This window comes from Aythya fuligula, chromosome 4, assembly GCF_009819795.1.
Source record: "Aythya fuligula isolate bAytFul2 chromosome 4, bAytFul2.pri, whole genome shotgun sequence".
Classification (NCBI taxonomy): Eukaryota; Metazoa; Chordata; class Aves; order Anseriformes; family Anatidae; genus Aythya; species Aythya fuligula.
In genome coordinates, this window is record NC_045562.1 from 49,821,790 (window position 1) to 49,841,964 (window position 20,175).

Sequence of the window (20,175 nt, forward strand, 5' to 3'; positions counted from 1 at the left end):
AGTGTAAGTATCACAGCAAATTCTCTCTACTACTTCTTTGACGAATTACCGGACTCCAAAATTCAGCAGAAACTGTAGATGTTGCTCATATGACTACTTCATTTCCAGTTACTGGGGAATAGAGTGAAATCTGGGAAAAGTGCGTGATGACTTGTGGGTACTTAAGTTAAAAATTTGTCATCTGTAATATAATTATCTATACTTTTGGCTTTCCAGGTTTGTGCGGAGGAGAAATCACCAACTCTTGCCAATCTGGCTCATATGATGAGTTTATACAGTACACACAGTTATTCCAGAGACTGCTCTAACTGGATTAATGTAGTGTGTAGATATTTGCACGACTCCTTCTCAGATGCCACATTTAACCTCGTAACTTATCTTGCAGAGGTAAATTTTTAATGCAGGTGTATCTCATGTTGACAATCAATGTTACATTTTCATGTTGACAATAAATGTTACATTTAGTCATTGCCAATTCCTTGTTTCTTACAATTCTGAATATTGAGAGAAAAAACACACCTTCTACAATGGGAGAATAAAAATAAAATGCTCTAGGATATGGAAAAGGAATGACTGCTGCCATTTTGGAGTGCAACAACTTGAGTATACCTTGAAATAATAATACCTCCAATGAAAAATCTCCTTTTACAATAGTAGTGTTGTGAAATAGATACTTATTTTCTATGCTGCGTGAATAGTCTATGTACACTGACTTGGCTTTAGCAAAATAATGCTCTGTGCAAATTTTAAAACATGTTTTGTAGCCAAGTACATATTTAAAGATGCCCTTATCAATACTTAACAACTACTTTCAAAGTTCAGTTGAAAGTAATGAATAGTATATAATCAAAAATAATTTAAATATAAAATTCAGTGTATGATTCTGTCAGCCACTCATACAGAAAAACTGTTGTTACTTTGAAAAAAGTACATTGTGTGAAAAACCTGTAGAGTTCGTCCTTGAAGATTACTTCAAACTGATAATGGAAAAAATATTTGAACATTATAATTTATATAAACTTATTTCATTTCTAAGACTGTTTCATTCATAGGTCATGGAGTCATTGTTTTCCATGCGCCTTTGTGATTTTGACTTTATTTGAACCCTTTATTTAGTGAGGAATATTATTCTGTTATTATTAGATAATTATTATATTATTATTATGTATTTTAGATCTGTGCCAACAGATACGCTGAACTTCAAGGGGGAGAATAAATTATAACAGATAACGTTCTATTGCATTACATTTTTTATTTATTGCATTACATTTTCTTTTTAAGCTAAAACAACATTTTGAAAAATATGAAGTGGTATGCTAAAGCTTCTTGAGAGGAAGAATAAACATCTATGGAATATTTTAATGTTTATTTTCACTTCATGTTACTATTAAAGACACTAATTAGAGTCTGTATTTTTTTTTTTTTTAAAGTTGTTAGAGAAAGGGTTATCCAGTATGCAACAATCCTTACTGCAGATCATTTATAGTCTTCTGAGTCATATTGACCTGTCCACAGCACCGGTGAAGCAGTTTAATTTGGAAATCATAAAAGTGATTGGTAAATATGTTCAGGTAGGTACTCTGAAAAACTATTTTAAAAAAAGCTTTTCTGGTTATTATAAAAGTGAAATTACACTTGATTTTTATTTGAGAATTAATATATTTTAGATGTGAAAATAGTGGTTTAAAGTTCCATGGTATTTTTTCCCTTAATTCGTTATGTGCTTATGCATTTGTCCAACTTGATATATATCTTGTGGAACAAGTTACCTTAGTGTGTTTATTTACAGATGTAGGTAGTTCTACATTCATTTTAATAATCAAAGGATCATCTACTATGTCTACATAACTCTAAATATGGAAATGTTTGCTGTTAAATACTGTCCAAACGTATTTTAAGTGCATACTTTTTCAAACTAAGTTTGTATAGGTAAATATATGTTTAAATCATTTTCACTAATATATCTGTTCAAGTGAGGAACACTGAGGTGCACCGTAAGGAATTCAAGTGCTTTTTTTTTTTTGTTATTATTAAAGAAAGTACCCAAAAGATGAACCAGTGTTTTGCCTTAGGTAATTTGATCCTTTGTAATTTGAACACAATTTACTGAAAATCTATTTTGTGGAAGAAAATCTAGCATCTTGCTGAAAGGTTTTATACAAATGCCTGGAGCACAAAACCATTTCAGTGCACAACATTCTCGTTATTTTTCTCCTTTTCTTTCTTCCCCAAATTCCATTATTGCCAAATGTAGTTCAGTCAAATGGTTTAATCATAATTAACCAGGAAAGGTAGTGCTCCCTGGCCGTTTTGCTATTGATGGATATGTACTTTAGATATTGTGCTCCTGTCAGAGTGCATTAGGCAAAATGGAATGATTAGCATAACTACAGTTTTCATAGCCTGACATCTGCTCGTTTCGCCTCTAACCTTTATCTGAGCTTTCTGTGCAAGCCCACACCACCATGGAATGAAGTCATAATTAGAAGATGTTAGCCATCAACATACTGGAACTAGTGAAAGAATGTTCCAGAGAAGGACATGCATTTTTCATAGGACGAAACATTAATTTGGGTAATAAAAGCAAAGTTCATAAAATAAGGTTTCTTGTTTAATCGTGGTGCTATTAAACCACAATTTTCTAGATTTTCTAGTCTTCTGCAATCACAATTTATCTTAATAAATGTAAGTTGCTACAGGATGGTTCAGGTTTGAGATGATAGTTCTTTTATGCTTATGATGTACAGAAATTAAAGAAGTTGAAGGCCATCATTACCTAGAAAGAAGCAGGTACTACTTAGAGCCTTGAAAGTGGTGGTTTTTTTTCTTTACTGCATTAAAAAATAATAACAAACTTATCATCATACTTTAAAAAAAAATAAATTGTGCTCATTCCAAAAACACTGGAAGATTAAAGTTTCAGGTGAAATCCTAACATTTTCAGAAGCATAAATCTAACCTTCCCCAGGTGCTGCTTTTGATGTAAGTCTTGTTATCCACTCTACAATGTCTGCAACTAAAACTGCTGAATTATTTACATTACCTTAATCATCTTCCTAAGGACGGTGCACTTAGCTCAGACTCTGCCTCATATTTTCTCATACTTTTGCTTGTTTTTTTAAGCACTCCATCAGTTAGATACAATATGAATACTTCATAAACGTTTTTTTTTCTTTTTTTTTTTTTTTTTTTTTTTTAAGATCTTTCAAATGCTTGAGAAGATACAAAACATGAAACATGTTTGTCTGTTTCAAATTCAGTTTACTCTGCCCTTAAGTGTAAAATAATTAGAGATGCCAGTAGGTGAAAGTTATTTTCCTTTGAAATACTATTGATTTTTAATGCTGTGGCACCAAGGGCAGGTGCTCCAGATAATGGTTAAAATAAATAAACAAGCAACCTGTAATGTAAATACTGGGAGCAAGGGACATGGAACAGTCTGGTGTGGCTGGCACTGTGAGCCAGAGCTACCAAGCAGGCCTTGCTCTTTCTGACCTCTGGCCATGGGATGGATGAGCCAGTGCCTCACTGCTGCCTTGCTGGTGCTTCCAGTTTCAAATCTTCTGCCTGTGTTCGTGTCTTGCAGTCACATATAGATTAGAGCTTTTGGCTCTGGGAATGTTGAAATAAATCAATGCAGAATCCTACTGTACGTTACAAACTGATGTATTATTTGAAGTGATTGTTTGGTGATTTACATATGTTCTTTTTAGAGTCCATATTGGAAGGAAGCTCTTAATATTTTGAAACTGGTGGTGTCTCGATCAGCAAGCCTTGTTGTACCTAACGATATTCCAAAGTCTTACGGAGGTGACATAGGTTCTCCTGAAATCTCTTTCACGAAAATTTTTAATAATGTTTCCAAGGAGCTACCTGGCAAGACCTTAGATTTTCATTTTGATATATCAGAGGTAATTACTCTGTTTAAACTACAATGCAATAATGACTTTCTATTTCAAACTTGGGTATGTTTTATGTTAGCCTTCTGCATTGATATGTCTTAAATATAATTGTTAAGAACAGAAGATGTTGAAGATGTTATGCACTTGTGAGGCATAATTAAAGTTATACTGAAAGGATGCATTAGAGCTAAATATAATATAATACAGGTGATATTCTTTGTATGTATGAAGAGGGGAGCATATGACTAGTATAATATAGGGATTTGAAAACTGTAGGCTTTAGAAGGATTCAAAAATAAGTTGAATAGTTGAAACTGGTCCTAAATAATGGCTGGAGTTGTACATGTCTTGGGCCGTTACTTAAATCAGTAGAGTCCTCTCCTTAAATTGCTTATTGGAAATTTCATTGCATGTAAATAAGCAAGACACCAGGTGAATTCCCACACAGTTCATTGGAGGAGTACTTCCTGTCAGAAAAGCTGATTTGATCCCTGGTTTTTAGAAGTTGTGTTTGTTCTAGTGAAGTTGCTGGACTGTAGAAACAATAGTTTGATGTTTATGAGTGCACCCACAGAGAAATTTATCATCTATTAAACTTAGAATGTAGTTATTTTAAAAGTGCATTTAAAAATATAACTGGATTGTTAGCATAAACTAGTATATTTCAAAAAATACAAATGGACAGAATGGCAGTCTGCTGCTTAGGGTAGAAGTATTCAACTTCGTGTGTCCCAATATACTGATGTTATCAGTGATGTCCTCAGTGAATTAGGCATGGACTTCATAGAATTCTAAAAACAAAGCAAAGGAAGGCACAAAGAAAAAAGCCCTCTGTAGTGTAATACTAATTTCTAAAATCAAATGCGTAATCTTTATTAATACAGATTTGAATTTTACTAAAGCATGTGTTGTCTTTGTTAGACACCAATTATTGGCAATAAATACGGTGATCAACACAGCGCAGCTGGTAGAAATGGGAAACCAAAAGTCATTGCTGTCACCCGGAGCACCTCTTCAACTTCATCAGGCTCCAATTCAAATGCATTAGTTCCTGTCAGCTGGAAGAGACCACAGCTATCTCAGGTACATTGTGTCTCAAGCACGTTATACTTATAAAATAGGCATTGTTTACGAATGTTGTGTGATAAAGGTATTTGTTGAAACGTAATTTGAAATCTACATGATGTCTTAGCAGAACAGTAAATTAATATATCATAAGCTGAAAGCTAATACAGATGAAGAGGATAAATGGTAAAATTATTTTTAGAGGATGATAGCATGTGAGATGACTAGTTAAAAATGCAGACATTTTACATTTTTATTTGGACTTCTGGTAGATGCCTTGCTTTTTGATTTTTTACTATTATTTTTTGTTATTTATTTATTGTTACATTTTTCCAGAGAAGAACCAGGGAGAAGCTGATGAATGTGCTTTCTCTGTGTGGTCCAGAATCTGGTCTTCCCAAGAATCCTTCAGTAAGTGGTGGTAGTGTTTTGTTTTGCTTTTTAAATTTGAAAAACGAGAATTCAGAAGTTGGAAGCTTTTATTTGTACTTTTACCCATATCTTCAGGTTGTGTTTTCCTCTAATGAAGACTTGGAAGTTGGAGATCAACAGACCAGTCTTATTTCAACAACAGAAGAAGTTATTCAAGAGGAGGAAGTGGCTGTAGAGGACAACACCAGTGAACAACAATTTGGAGTTTTTAAAGACTTTGACTTTTTAGATGTTGAATTGGAAGATGCAGAGGTGAGACCTTGGGAATTCTTCTGTATATTTCCTTTTGAGAGTGTTCTTAAAATTAGGCTGTGTTGGTGCAATTCTAAGGAAATGGCAGCTCTTCTGACTAATCCAATTGGGAAGAATTTATAACATGATTAAATTGAACTTGCATGATAAAGAAACTTGTATCTTAAACTTTGCAGTGTTCAGTTGTTGAAAATTGTTCAGGGGGAGGAGGTTCTTTGTCAGAGGTGATGTTAAGTGACTTAATCTGAAAGTGAAGTGATGTGATGGTATAAGCCAATGACAAGATGAACACCTGTTTATAAAGCAGTAGAAAACTTCTGGAGTAACAGTAGTATGCAGCAGAAATCTGTGAAGCAGTATGCTAAGAAAATATAATCTTTGTTCTTGAGGCATTTCTGCATTTTGAAAAGATGAACAGCTTTCAAAGTTGTAAACTGTACACTATACTAATTATATATGATTGATTCAGTCATACTAATTGCTTGCATTCTGACTTCAACATTATATCTGGCTTGTTGCAGTTGTTATGTTTCCTACACTTTTCCCCCTATCACAAAAAGTGAAGGAGAGTTAAAATTGAATTTTAGGAAATAGTAACAATTACATTACAAATTGTTACTTATTTGGGATAAATAAGAGGCTTCAGACCAGAATTGGATTAAGTTTAAAAGTGTGGTTGAAAGGACTGAGGAGAAGTGGGAGAAGAAATTGAATGCTTTGCAGTTTCTTTGAATGTTTTTATTACAGTCTATACAAAGCAGTGAATTAGTAATGGTGACCCTTGCAGGTCATGGGTCAACAGACTACCTAGGCAGATATCAGCTTATATAAACCTAAAATTGTTCTCCTCTTGGTTTATCCATCCCTTTATACAAGATCTTGCTTTGTTCCCCATAATAATTCAGTTTTTTCTCACTCTCTTCCTGCTTGCTTCACTTCAAGCCAGTTATTTGCGTGTTCTAGAAGTATAGGCTCCTTACCATATTGCATACGTGACCACAGCCTATACAGATGCAATTTCCTATATTGAATGCTGCTCAAATAGTTAAGAGCCAAGGCTCAATAATAAAATATTATATTAACATCTAGGTGAGGCTTTGCAGGTAGGATGCCAAAAGTTCAAAACTTTGCCAAACAAAGTTACTCTTCAACTTTCTCATTATGTGCCTGTATGCAGCATTCAGTGCTTTACTTGAAGGGGAAAAAAAAGGCAGAGAACATACACACTTAAGGTTTACATATTAGTTTACATATAAATTGTGCACTTGATACAAGAGATGCCTAGTTTTTCACCAGAAATGCAGAACATTCCTTGTTGCTTAATTAAACTTAAGTGCTTCTGCCTACAGAAGTGCTACCTTATTGTTGTTGGGATTGTTTTGCTTTGGCATAAGTTTTTACCTTTTGTGGAGCAAAACAAATCACTAAGAGGGAAAGAGACTACAAAATGTTTAGTTGACTCTGCATATTTAAAATATAGTGATACTATCTCAGTTCGCCACAAGAGACGTTCTGTTAGAGCAGTTTCGGAACCCATACTTGTACACTTGGAACTAGATGTGATGTTTTAATAACTGGCTGTAGACTGGCAAAGTGAAACGATCAGGTTTTCCATCTAACTGGTTGTGTTGTTGAAGGTTGACAAAATGCTTGAGAAAATCAAATACGACTGTTGTACTTGTGGATTTAAAAAGTAGTGTGTTTTAAGATCTGGATGTCACTTAGTATGTTGGATGTTTACAACCTAAGTATGCCAGCCTTAAAATGTGAAAACTAGAAAGGATCCAGCTGTTGATGTTTAGGGTGCTTTCCATAAAATTGATGCAAAGTAACTGATAGAACAATTAATGAAGATAGTTTTTCTGCAGCTTGAAAATAATTAATGTTGATGATGCTTTGTCAGTTGAATGTGGTCACTTTAGATTCATGTGTGTTAGTTAAAAGAATCTCATCTAATGTTTGTGGCTTTACATGTTACACTAGAAAAATGTATCATAAGCATGTTGGTTTTGGTGTTCTGTCATCAGTTTATTTTTAATCAGTCTCCCATTAGAAAGAAAAATTATTTTAAATACTAGCTTTTTTGACTAAAGCTTTTTTCAGAGCTTGAATCAGTCTTTTACTGTTTGCAAATCCTATGTAATAAAACATTTTTCCCTGGTTCTAGAGTATCTTTAAGTGTTTGTCCTCGTTCTTTCTAATTATATGTGTTTTCCTTTTTGCTAACCAGGAGCTGCAGGTAAGTTGCAGCCTGGTGCCCTGGCTTGTTCATGTGTTGTTGTCTGTGGTGTGTTTGTACTTTCTAGTCAGAGACATAAAATGGTACTGATATAGGTTATAGGTTAAGCTACTCCCCAAGATGATAATCAAAAGAATTCTACTTCATTTAGCATATATTTTAATTTCTCTACAAACATCATTTAGCAAGGCATTTAAACTTTTAATAAAATTAAAGGGCTGATTGAAACTCTGTTCATAATGCATTTCGTACTTGTGTTGTCTGCATTGCATTTGTATATTAATTTTATATGTATGAGTTTCAAGATAATATATGTCTGCAAACTTTTTTTATTACAGGGTGAAAGCATGGACAACTTCAACTGGGGTGTTCGTAGGCGCTCTCTTGACAGTATTGACAAAGGAGACACACCGTCTCTTCAAGAATGTCAGTACTCTGGTAGCACACCCAGCTTGAACTTGACCAACCAGGAAGATACTGATGAGTCTTCAGAAGAAGAAGCAGCGCTGACTGCAAGTCAGATACTGTCTCGATCACAGATGGTAAGTTACTTTACTGTGAAAGGAATCTGAGAACCTAAGTTTTTACCTGCATTTTTAGTGACTAAGTATGGCTCACACTTCTCATCCAGAGGAACAAAGGCCTTGAATAAAACTAATATGTCTATGATACTTTTTCACTTTAACATCACTGAAGGAAAAGAGTTAATCTGCTAGTGGTACATAACAGATTTATAGTTTTAGTAAATAACAGATTTATAGTTATAGTAAATTAATGATCTTTTCAGTGCCTTTACACTTAAAACAATTGTTCGAATATAAGTGTAAAATTGCATGTTACATATGAAGTATGTGTCTTTGCGGATTCTTAGCTTCAAAAAAACACTAAAAATAATAAATAAAGACAAGAGCAGTAAGTGATTCCATGGGAGCCTCAATTGTGTTCAACTATTGAAATTGCTAATCTAATTATGCATTTTGAAGTGTGTGTTACGTATAAATGAGGAAAATCAAGAACATAAGCTATTCAGAAGTCTCTCTGCATAACATAAATGAATTAGGAAGAAAAGTGGGAGAAAAGGGAGCAGTAAAGATAGTATGCCCCTTTTCAGGCTTGAGGTAAAGTCTGCATTGTTTCCCATAACAAAGAGCTCTGCTGATCAGTGCTTTGTCTAGAAATTTACCCATGCCAAAAACCTTTCAGAAGAAAGGAAGTTATTTTCAGGATCTCAGGGATAACTTCAAATTTGTCTTTGAAGTTAAATGTTGCAGAAATGTATGTGATGCTTGCAGTGTTTTTAGTATCGAGTTAAGCTTGTGAATAAATTCAAATAGCTAACCATACTGAAACAGCCTATTTTAAAACTAATGTTTCTTTTTTCTGTTATTTATGTTTGATGAATTGAAGAATTTGTTTCTTTCTTTTCTTAGTTAAACAGTGATTCTGCCATAGATGAAACAATATCAGATCATGCTGGTTTATCACTTCAGTCTCAAGACTCCACTAGCAGTGTGGGAACAGAAGAGGTGCTTCAAATCAGAACTGAGACCCCAAGTTTGGAGGCTTCTCTAGATAACTCTAGCAACCAGCTGCCTGAGGTGGGGAGAAATGTGGGCTGGTGCATGGCTGATTTGGGCTCCTTCTAGTGTTTAGTAGCAACTTTTGCTTTCTTTTCGACTGAATTTTCATCTGTTACATTGATTGTTTGATTTGCTTTTAATATTTCTAACCTGTTGGAATGTTCTTACAAAATGTTCCCTCGGAATGAAAACTATATGTGATGGACTCAGGGAGCTTACCACAGGTTAAAAATATTCCTGAAGGGCTGATAATGAACATTTCATGGTGCCAAATGATAATAGGCTAATATTCATGATGCTTTTCCTTGATATGGTTGAAATCCTCCTTGAGCAAAATTTTCTTTCAAATACTTTTTATTTCCTTTGTTTGCTTTCTTTGGGTTAATGTGATTGGTGCTATGTGGGAATAAAACCTCAGGCCAGCTGTGTTAGCAGTTGGTTCAATTAAATAATCCTTTAAAAAGGACCACAGATGCTAGTGGTATACTTTTTTGGAAAAGGCCTGTGTGGAGTGAGACAGTTTTCAAGCTAATGGCCGCCTGCAAATCTGTGAGTACTTCAGTTTTTTGTTTTTTAAAATCTTTTGAATATTTTAATATAGCAAAACTCAATTGAAATAACTATAATCTGCTACATTTCCTATGATATTTAGCAGTTGTAGGTAAAAACTCAGTATGTTGGCTTTTTTTTTCCTCCATAAATTTGAAGTGGCTAGTTTTAGGTGGACTTTTTATCACTTCGTTTAAAAAATACTGATGGGACTGGCAATCTTATTTTTGTTTGGTAAAGCATTGCTAATCCCTACTTTAACAGAACATTCAGTTTCAGTGAGTTTTTCAGAAAACTAACCTATCCCTATATATATTTGAATAACCGTTAGTGTACATTTAAGAATGTCTTCAGCCAACTTGGTTTAAGCATTCCTAGTTCAACTAACTGGGGTTTCTGAACAAATCCTATAGTATAACTGTTTGCTACTTAGAAAAACACTGTTTTAGCAAGCGAACCACTTAGCTAATTTAAAGAAAATAATTGAAAGAACAAAAATCATACTTCAGAGGGGAAGTGTGAGTGATTGCTATCCTGTGGTAAAATCTTCACCTTCTAGAAATGTAATACTGTGACTCCCATAAAGCAGCTTTTCCCCACATTTTTCATGTTTTGCCATTGGAATATGGTTATATTGCAGTTGATAAATTGTTATAAATACTCAATTTTTTTTTTAGAGCACCTGTGCTTAGGTTGCCCATCAGGCTGTTCTATTACTGTTACATCTGTTTATCTACGACTACGTTTTTGTTCCAGTGGAGTTTTGAGTGATGAAGAACCCGTAATCTAGATTAGTATTTTTCCAATATACATTGATGTGTTATTTTAAGATTTGAAATCATTCCTTTAGTAAAGGGAGAAGCAAGATATAAGTTTTTGTTGCTGTTATTTTGTGTTATTTTTAATAGAATCAAATTCACCACAATAGAACTTTTCTTTGTCGTTTGCCCATGTGGTACATTCTTAGCTGTAACTCATTTTTGTTTTCTTATTTCTTACTAAGGCTGCCTTTAAATTTGGTTTCATTGTTCTTCTGCAGCTCCCTTTATAAGATCACTAAACGTTTGATAATCCAAGTAAAAGCGCTCATGGGAAAAAAAAAAAAGTTGCAATATTTTATTAGAAATATTGAAAGCATTAAAAATAATTCATACCTTTAAATTGGGCCATAAAATTGTTTCATGACTAAGCATCATCAAGCAAAAAGTGCTATATCAGAAGCAACAGCTGATAAGTGAGATTTTTTTCTTCATCTGTGCAATGAAAAGGCTCCACTGATGGTATAGTTAAAGGTCAGTGTATTTCATAAATAAATTCACAGAAATAGACATATGCCCTCAGTGGTACAGAAGTCTGTGAATATCAATCAAGATCTAGGTCTGTAATGTAAGACTCTATTGCACTTTACTGTGTAACAGTAGCTCTATATATTTACCTCAGAGTGTGTAGTCAGTTAATATAGTCCTCTATCTATGACTGAATGACTGAAAAAAAAAAAATGTTAAAACTGAAAGCAGAAGCCTTGTGTTTCATATACAGCATGTGTGGATCTGGGATTTTTTTTGTCATTGCTCTTTATTCGTAGTGCCTCGCAATGAACTTTTAAGTCAGCTGTTTCTTTGAAATTTCAAGGAAAAAATAATGTCATTTTTAGATGGCTTTTTAAATTTTAAGTCTTGCATTTAAGGTGCTAGATTCCATGAGAAAAAAATTACTCACAGTATTTTGAGTTTGTTCTTGGGACCTTATATGGTTGATAGAGTTTGATGAAGTTCAGGCAGTAATGAGAGTTTGGCATTATCTAGCTGTACATGTATGGAGCTCCCTTCTGGGAAGGGGCTCAGCTGTACAGACTGATGGCAAGATTGGTGCGATGCATAAGGGAAAAATATTGGCTGCAAATGCATATGAATGTGATTTCTAATTATGATGTGTTCCACGTTTATTTTGTGCTTTTTAGAATATGGGATTCAGTCAAACACTCAAATTTAGCTTTCCACAAGAATTAGCTGTTTAGCTTATTGCTAAAATTCTGTCTTTTGACAGAATGAGCTGGAAAATATACGTACTATCAATTCGCTTTGAAAAAATCTTAAAGCCAGGAAAAACAAATTTTGTTCTGAATTCATGAACTGTGCAACTCACAGTGTGGTGCCGTTCTTTTTTCCTGTGCTCATACGCTTGACGTATAGCTATTTCAATACAGGCATTTCATTGCACATCAAGTGTCTGTTACAGAAAATATTTTTATGCAGATATATATTTATCAAAATTTGCCTAAAGTAGAATAAATGAAGCTATTATTTAAAAACAAGCATGTGTGTGTGTGTGCTGGTTAGATGCAGTTGAATTCCTTGTTTCTCTTTATAGGGTTGCTAAAGAGTTAAGTAAATACTTTATTCTAATGTGTTTGGATAATTCCCAGTAACAGCATGTTTCTACAAAGAAGACAAAGTGTTTTACATTCCAGTTAGCAATTTGATTCAGCTTACAAGAATATCTCAATTTTGAACAATAAGCTTTACAAGCTTAAGTATATGAAAGTTTCTTACTAAAACAATTCTCTATTTTATTCACCTGTAGTGTAGATTTATGAAGGAATGGTTTACTAGAAGTAATTTCCATTAGGTTCCATGGAGTTATCAGCTATATAGATCATATTAAATCATGCTTTTAAGATCCTTTTAAGTGTATCATTCACTGACTGTTGGTAATATGTTAACATCTATAAAGGAATGAACCACTGCTTCGATCCAAGTTATTTTGCTGTGCTGTTGTAAAAATGCCTGGTGTGCCCGTGTGCTGCTTGGTGCAACAAAATAGCTGGTTTGTGCAGTAAAATTCCAGATTCAGGTTGTACAGAAGAGGCATTAGCAGTAGGGTCACTAGCTGTGTCAAAAGACAGCAGTATCACATGTAGAAATGTAACAGTCAAAGTGAGATAATATTAGGACCACCATGAAATAAAATTATGTAGCTCTGTTTAAAGCTGATTTGTCTGTTCCTCTAGTATACGTGTAGTTATTTGTCAAAGGCTATGTTTAGACTGACGAGAGCCATGAAATGATGTGTATGCTTAGAGGCTGCCCAAAAGTTTGTTCACTAGTCATCACTATGTAAGCAGAGGTAGAACAACACGTTAAGAATGAAAACGGGCGATAATTTGTGCCTTTAGGAAACAGCAGTTACAGGAAGGTGTCATTTTTATTCCACAGAAAAATCCAGTAAAAGGTTTCAGATGAATTCATCGTAAATTAACTAAATCTAAGTTCATCTGTTGAATAAAGTAATTTTAATGAATATAATGATGCTAATGGAGGGAAAGAGAAGGGAGAAAGGGTCAGTCTAATACTGCCTTCCTGAGTTTAAAGATCATCTCCTTGTTATTGCCAGTGATCAAAAGTCTTCGTTCAGAGATTCAGAGTTAAACCCTTAAAGCTTCCCATTTAAATAATAATAGCAAAATAACAGAAGTAGTGGAATGTCCCTTTCCATTGTTCTTCTGTTACCTGTTATTCAGTTACAGTTTAAGTACTTGTTCAAAAGGATTGTAGAAAGGAAAGAAACTTTCTGTAGTGGTAACAGACCTCAGAGGCAAACACTGAGGTAGTGATTTTGGTCCTTACTTGGACAAGTAAAACATGAAGGTCTTGAATGTATTTGTTGTGATCTAAATATGTTTGAGGCTATTTGCACATACTCTTCTGGGAGCGTTGTCCTAGCAGAATTAATGGAATGTGTCTGAGACATTGTATTTGCTATTAATAAGTCATATTCTAGAATAGTCAACTTAATCATGTTACAAACGTTAAAAACAGACTGCTTGGTTTTGGACAAGTAAAACTGAACAATCCAAAGAGATGAATGTTTAAAGTATAAATGGAAATACATAAATACATTTGTTTTTATCAGTCTGTTACTTTACTGTAATAAAAGCTGTTAAGAAAGTGTAAGCCCTGATGATAAAAGTAATAAAATTCTGTTTGATTCACAGGAAGGCAGTTCAGCAGTAAGGGATGAACAGGTTAGCACTGCTAGTGAAGACACTGGGTCATATCTACTACAAGAACAACAGGACTGTCTGGTCTGTCATGAACCTCTTGAGTTGGAAGAGACTCCAGAACTGGCAGAGCCTGCAGCTCCAGAGAGCTATTCTGAATCTATCTGTGAAGAGGATGTCACTCTTGCTTTGAAAGAGCTGGATGAGAGATGTGAAGAAGAAGAAGCTGACTTCTCTGGTTTGTCTAGGTCAGACTAACATTAGTTCTAACAGAAATTGTGTGTTATCAATGCATGAATCAAGGTAATTTTTCTTATGGCACAGTTTCTTTAATTAATCCCACAGTACGGGCATCTAAAACAGTGCTTGCCCATCTGATCTAATGATTGTTTTTGCCTATTAAGCAAATAAACGCAGTAATTTTCTTTTTCTGATGAGAGAAATTTTTCTCTGTGGTGAGAGAAGTTATTTATGGTGTAGGGAAACAGCCATGCAGGAAAAAGATGAGAATACTTGAGTAAAAGAAACGTATCATTCCTTATAATACAGAACATTTTAACAATTAAATTAATAGTTGTAATTAGTAATATTGATTAATTCATAGTTTGATTTTCTTGGAGGTTTAGTGCCTAATGGAAAGTATGATTGCAGAATGCTCTTAAAACAAAGGCCTGTTAAATTGATTGCCCATAAAAATGAAAGTGTTCCAATCTATCTCCATTCACTCAAGAGTATTACTTAAGACAGTTCTAAAATATTATTGAACCGGCAAATGATCATTTATCTTAAGGAAAGCTAGAATTTGTTATAGATAGTGGTGGACTTTATGTTTAGATGAATAAAAATTTAAAGCAATGAATATTAATTCTGTTATTGAGGGCACAAAAAATGTCAATTTCTGAGTGGTATGCATACATATGTAGTGCTGTGTATAGCTATCTGTAACCTGCAGATAACCCTTTGTCTGTGCATAGAAATAGCATGTTTTAATAAATGTTGGAGGTACTTGAAGTTATAAATGACTTTTTATATTTCTATAATGCAGTAGAAAAGGTTTTATTCTTTTTTTTTTTTACTTTACTCTTTTCTTGGTTCATAGTTACCTTAGTTGATTGATTATTTATTATACAAAACACAATATTGAAGTCTTATTTTTTCCTGAAAATTTACTGAGGGGGTTAACTTCTGTTTGTTATTTATAGCCAAGATGAAGAAGAACAGGACGGTTTCCCAGAAGTGCAAACTTCCCCACCTCCTTCACCATTTCTTTCTGCCATATTGGCAGCTTTCCAACCAGTGGCATATGATGATGAAGAGGAAGCCTGGCGTTGCCACGTCAATCAAATGCTGTCAGATACAGATGGTTCTTGTGCTGTCTATACATTTCATGTCTTCTCAAGATTGTTTCAGGTCAGTGAATTGCAAATTCATGGTTAGTTGAAGTCCATTCCTCCTGCTTTCAAAACTATTCTTCCCCTCTGTAACTGCAAAAGATGTTAAGACTGGTAGCAAGAAGCCTTAGAGAGCAAATCAAAAGTGGACCAAAAAAAACAAAGCAACAAACAAACAAAACACATTACTAAAAGTAGATGTCATATGCTACTTTTCCATGGGGTATCTTCTGTATTCATTGCCTGAGAGAGTTAGATCCTGCTCAGGAAAAAACAAAACAAAACAAAACAAAAACAAACAAAAAAAAACATATTCAGTATTTCTTCTAAGTTCTTAGTTCGCATTGTGTTCCTTTTTTTATTTTATGAACATCAACCAAGCTCTGTGCTGATTACAGGATTAATGATTTCCTCCTGGGTTTTCTATGGGGCTCAGTACTGTGGAATCACAACATGACAAATACTAATGAATTTATCTTTCATCTGTCTTGTGAGAAAAGGAGTTTTTCTTGAATTGAAACACCAGGAGATCCATTAAAGCTGGAAGTTTCAAATGTCTCTGAAGTTACATTTACCTCACAGATTTAGCATCCAACATGAAATGTCTATGATCTCATTTTTCTGGCTCCCTTCTCCTTATGTTTAGGGGATGCGTTTTTTATGTTTTCAAAGTGGGACCACTTAGATGTATATTATTGTTGGCAACTTCTTATGAGGATGGGAGGAGTACAATTATGCCATTTTATTTACAGGCAAAATGCCAAGTGAGCTAATAGCAGATTCAGTATTACAAACCAAGACCTTCTGTCTCCAACCCTTTCTTATTTCTCCAGAACTAATTTTGCCTGCTGTTTGGTATGCCATAATAAACTTCTCAGTGAAAGGCTTGCTTTGTTTTACCACACTACTCTACTACCATTTTATCCCATGAGCAGGTTTAGGGTCAGTACCACGAAGTAATTTGTGTGAGGAGTTCATACTCTGCCTTATTTACAGAATTAACCCCTCCCTTTTTTTTTAGTAGAATTAAGCATTTTGCCACAGTGCTGTGAAATTTCTCTTATTATCTTTAGACTTCTGACATCTTGCTTTATCTAGATATCAGGGGGTTAATTTATCTGTATAACAGCTAAGTTTAGCAGCTTTATACAACCATTCATTTTTTGAAAGTGGTGAAAATGGAGTGTTACGCAGATAGCACTTCATATTCTCTTATACTTGTTAAAGAGGGCATTAGAAGGAAAGGCAAAACCTTTTATGGCTTGACAGAGTAGCCATCAGTCAGCTGGAAAGGCACATTCTCTGGGAGAATGGGAAGCAGCAACACAAGGCTGAAGTCTGGGCAAAGATGCATTCCTGAGAAGTTGTTACTGAGCACAAAGAAGGGTTAAAATAATAAAATGGGACCCTGGAGGCCTTGTTTGGCTGGGCCTTTCCATTATGCCCTCCTAACTGTGTTTAACTTTGCAGCCATAAATATCTTCATATAACTTTATTCTACATGTAACTTTCTACGTTTATGAAATAATGTATAGCAAAGTGTCAGATTAGGCCATGCCTATAGTCCGTGTAATTGAACATGTTATACATAGGACTGATTTTTGAAGAAGGTGAAACACCTTGCAGGTGACAGTTTTTGACACACATGATACTACACAGGTCTTACCCTGACTCATAAAATTCTGTGTATAACCTTCTGGAACACAAGCACTTGAAAATCAATGGAACTATTTGTACTGCACAAAGACAAGTAGTCATTCGGATATCCTGATGTTAAAGGACTGGATATGAAAGGAATAATTATCTTCGTAGTTACATGCTGTTTTCTTTTACTTACTCATGTATTACTTTTTTAGAGCTAGTTTTACATAAATACATGAATTATATATTACTTTGTACGTTAATGTCTAAAACTATGCTGTCATAATGGAAATTGGCCATGAAATGCTTAATCTAAAACACCATATGAGGAGAATAGTGCTATAAAGTTAATGTTTGTTTTTTTTTTCCTGATTCGCTTTCTAGAGCATTCAAAGGAAGTTTGTTGCTATAACAAACGATTCAGTCAGCTTTCTGGGTGAAAGTCTACAACGCATTGGAAAGAAATTTAAAAGTTCACTGGAAGTGATGATGTTGTGTTCAGAATGCCCAACAGTCTTTGTGGATGCAGAAACGGTAAAAATCTCAAATTTAATACTTAAATACAAGTCTACTTACACATTTTTATATAAAATATAAAATGATGATTTAACATTTAAAAAACAGCAATGCTTGGGAACATTGTCAAAGGTTTGAATAAAACGTTAGTTACATTTTTGCCTTTTGAAAGGTTGTGCTCATGTCGGTAATTGAAACATTATCTGAACAATTATGTAAAAAAAAGGATGCTTTTTAATAAATGAAATTAGAAAGGAATTAAAATGTTAGTAGGCCCTATGAATCATAAGCACTTGAAAACACAAGTATGAAATACATTTTCTCCAAAAAAAAAAAAAAGCCACCCCCAACCCATAAAAAACCTCCAGCTTTAACAGTGAGTAAACTGATGAGATATTGTTTAAATTCCCTTGCTGTTCTTCAGCTTTCTTGCTTGTACATATTTATTCTGTATCCTTTTTCTTCATCTTCTTGTTCAAAGACCACTTACCCCGTAGCATCATTGCCTTTTTTGTGTTGTCTATGCATATATTCTATGATGCCTGAAAAAGACTTTCTGACTAAAAGTAATGAAACCTTTGAATGGTTTGTTGTTATGCAAGTTGAAATCTTGGGTTATAATAAATACTGATGTGAGAAACCAGCTCAAAGTTTTGGGGCAGTCAAAACAAAACAAAACTGCTAGTGTAATTAAGAAAAGAGACAGCAAAACAAAATGCATCATTAAATTAATATACATATGCCTGATAGTCCTATATCCTGAATGTTTTGGGTAGTTCTTGTGCACTGCTCCCAAGTAATACACTGTTGAACTGGAAATGGTTTCAAGAAAAATCAGAAGGATTATGAGATGTGTGGAATGACTTCCATATAAGAAAGACATGAGTATGCAGGCTGATTTTTCGGCCATTTAGGAGATAATGTTAGCTGTACATAAATGTTTGTATAGCTGTCGTATTTGATGTTGAAAGGGGTCAAATTAAGCTAGCAGTGGCTTAGAAAACACAAAACCGAAGAGAGGTGGTTCTTCATAATCAATATCTGAAACCCCAGGCTTCTGTATAGCATAGTGTTCATGTTTTTCAAAAAGCAACTAAACAAATTCAAGAAAAAAATAGCCCTGAGTAAATTTTTGAATACATAGAGCAACGTGTTAGAGGCAAAGAAAGCATTCTGGAACAAATGAGCAAATTGTTCACCACGTACTTGCTCTGTTTCGCCCTTCCTTAAGCAGCTGCTATTAGCTGTTGTCAGATGGGATGCTGAGGTAGATTGATATTTGGCCTGCCCCAGTATGAGGCTCTTCTCTTGACCTGCTTTTTTCCTTGTTGCTAAGGGGCATCTCTGCTCTTTTGCTCTTGCTTTGGAATATGGAAACTAAAAGAGCATGATAAGGACAGTGCATTTCAAGGGAACCAGGCATAATATGTTTTAACTTATGCCACTTTAAAAGCACTATAAATGAACCAAAAAAATAAATTTTATTTTGGATAAGAGGACATAAGAATAGCTATACCAGTGCATATTTAGAACAGCATGGGTGTGTACATATATGTATATTTATGTCTGTATGTATATATAATGCTACACATAACACAATATATACATATATAGAAGTATACACAAGTGTGTGATAATTTTACTCTGCTCGGCAGCTGAACTCCACCACAAATGCTCTCTCACTCCCCCGCCCAAAGGAAAAAGGGGAGAAAACATGATGGTAAGGGCTAAAGCGTTGAGATACGGACAGGGAGACCACTCACCTGTTGTCGTTATGGGCAAAACGGACTGTGCATAAGGAGGTTAACATAATTTTTAACCTATCTAGTGGGTTAGAACAGTGAGAAACTAAAAGGAAACTAAAAACACCTTACCCCCAACCACTCTTCTACCTCCTCCCCCCTGAGAGGCGCAGGGGAACGGGAATGGAGGCTGCGGTCAGTCCCTAACACTTGGTTTCTGCTGCTCATTCACGGCCACTCTCTGCCCCTGCTCTAACATGGGGTGATGATTTTGTGATGTCTACTCATGCATGCAAGAGTGACATTTGATTCAAATTTGGCCTTTGAATCATTCAGAAAGTAGTTTTCAGCAGAAGGATGTCCCGTTAACCTCAAAGCACTGGTTCACAAGTGATTCTGTCCTCTTGCTGATTCTGGCTGTGCAATGTTTTCCTTGCTTTCCATGTTGTTGCACACGTTGAGTACACGTTGAGTTGTGCCACAGAGCCATGATTTGCCTTTCAGCTGATGTGGACATTGAGGCTGGGAGTAGAGTGTCTTAGTGTGGTGGCAGAGCAATAGTCTTGGAACACTTGGAAATACATGTTAGCATCATTCCCAACCCTACAGAGTAACTGGGGATGCTGTCACTCCCTCTGCCCCAATTTTTTAATCACAGCCTTGCACATGCGCTTGCAAGCTAATCAAGAGGTACCAGGCACCAGGGATTAGAGATAAGAACAGGACTGTTAATGTGTGCAAGGGGTGACCGGTGTGAGCAAGAAGGCACCATATTAATGGCATGATTATTACAGGAAGCAATAGGTGAAGGATTAATAAGAAAACCTAAACTGAGCGGAAAAACAGTTCCAGGGAGAAATGGTGTA

The 20,175-nt window shown here is 34.8% G+C and overlaps 1 protein-coding gene across 14 annotated transcripts in view; it reads left to right on the forward strand.

Moving 5' to 3' along the window:
- The window catches only part of FRYL (FRY like transcription coactivator), a 171,570-nt gene that overhangs the window by 138,405 nt on the left and 12,990 nt on the right, over nt 1-20,175 (forward strand). For 9 of the 14 annotated variants that reach the window (XM_032186044.1, XM_032186033.1, XM_032186039.1 and 6 more), the window contains 12 exons: nt 217-387; nt 1,431-1,571; nt 3,714-3,911; nt 4,824-4,985; nt 5,304-5,378; nt 5,475-5,651; nt 7,882-7,890; nt 8,229-8,432; nt 9,321-9,488; nt 14,014-14,267; nt 15,222-15,429; nt 17,436-17,585. In XM_032186044.1, coding sequence (XP_032041935.1) covers nt 217-387; nt 1,431-1,571; nt 3,714-3,911; nt 4,824-4,985; nt 5,304-5,378; nt 5,475-5,651; nt 7,882-7,890; nt 8,229-8,432; nt 9,321-9,488; nt 14,014-14,267; nt 15,222-15,429; nt 17,436-17,585 — 1,917 coding nt within the window. The remainder of the gene's footprint in view (nt 1-216; nt 388-1,430; nt 1,572-3,713; nt 3,912-4,823; nt 4,986-5,303; nt 5,379-5,474; nt 5,652-7,881; nt 7,891-8,228; nt 8,433-9,320; nt 9,489-14,013; nt 14,268-15,221; nt 15,430-17,435; nt 17,586-20,175) is intronic. The other 5 variants (XM_032186037.1, XM_032186038.1, XM_032186042.1 and 2 more) reach the window with 1 other exon arrangement.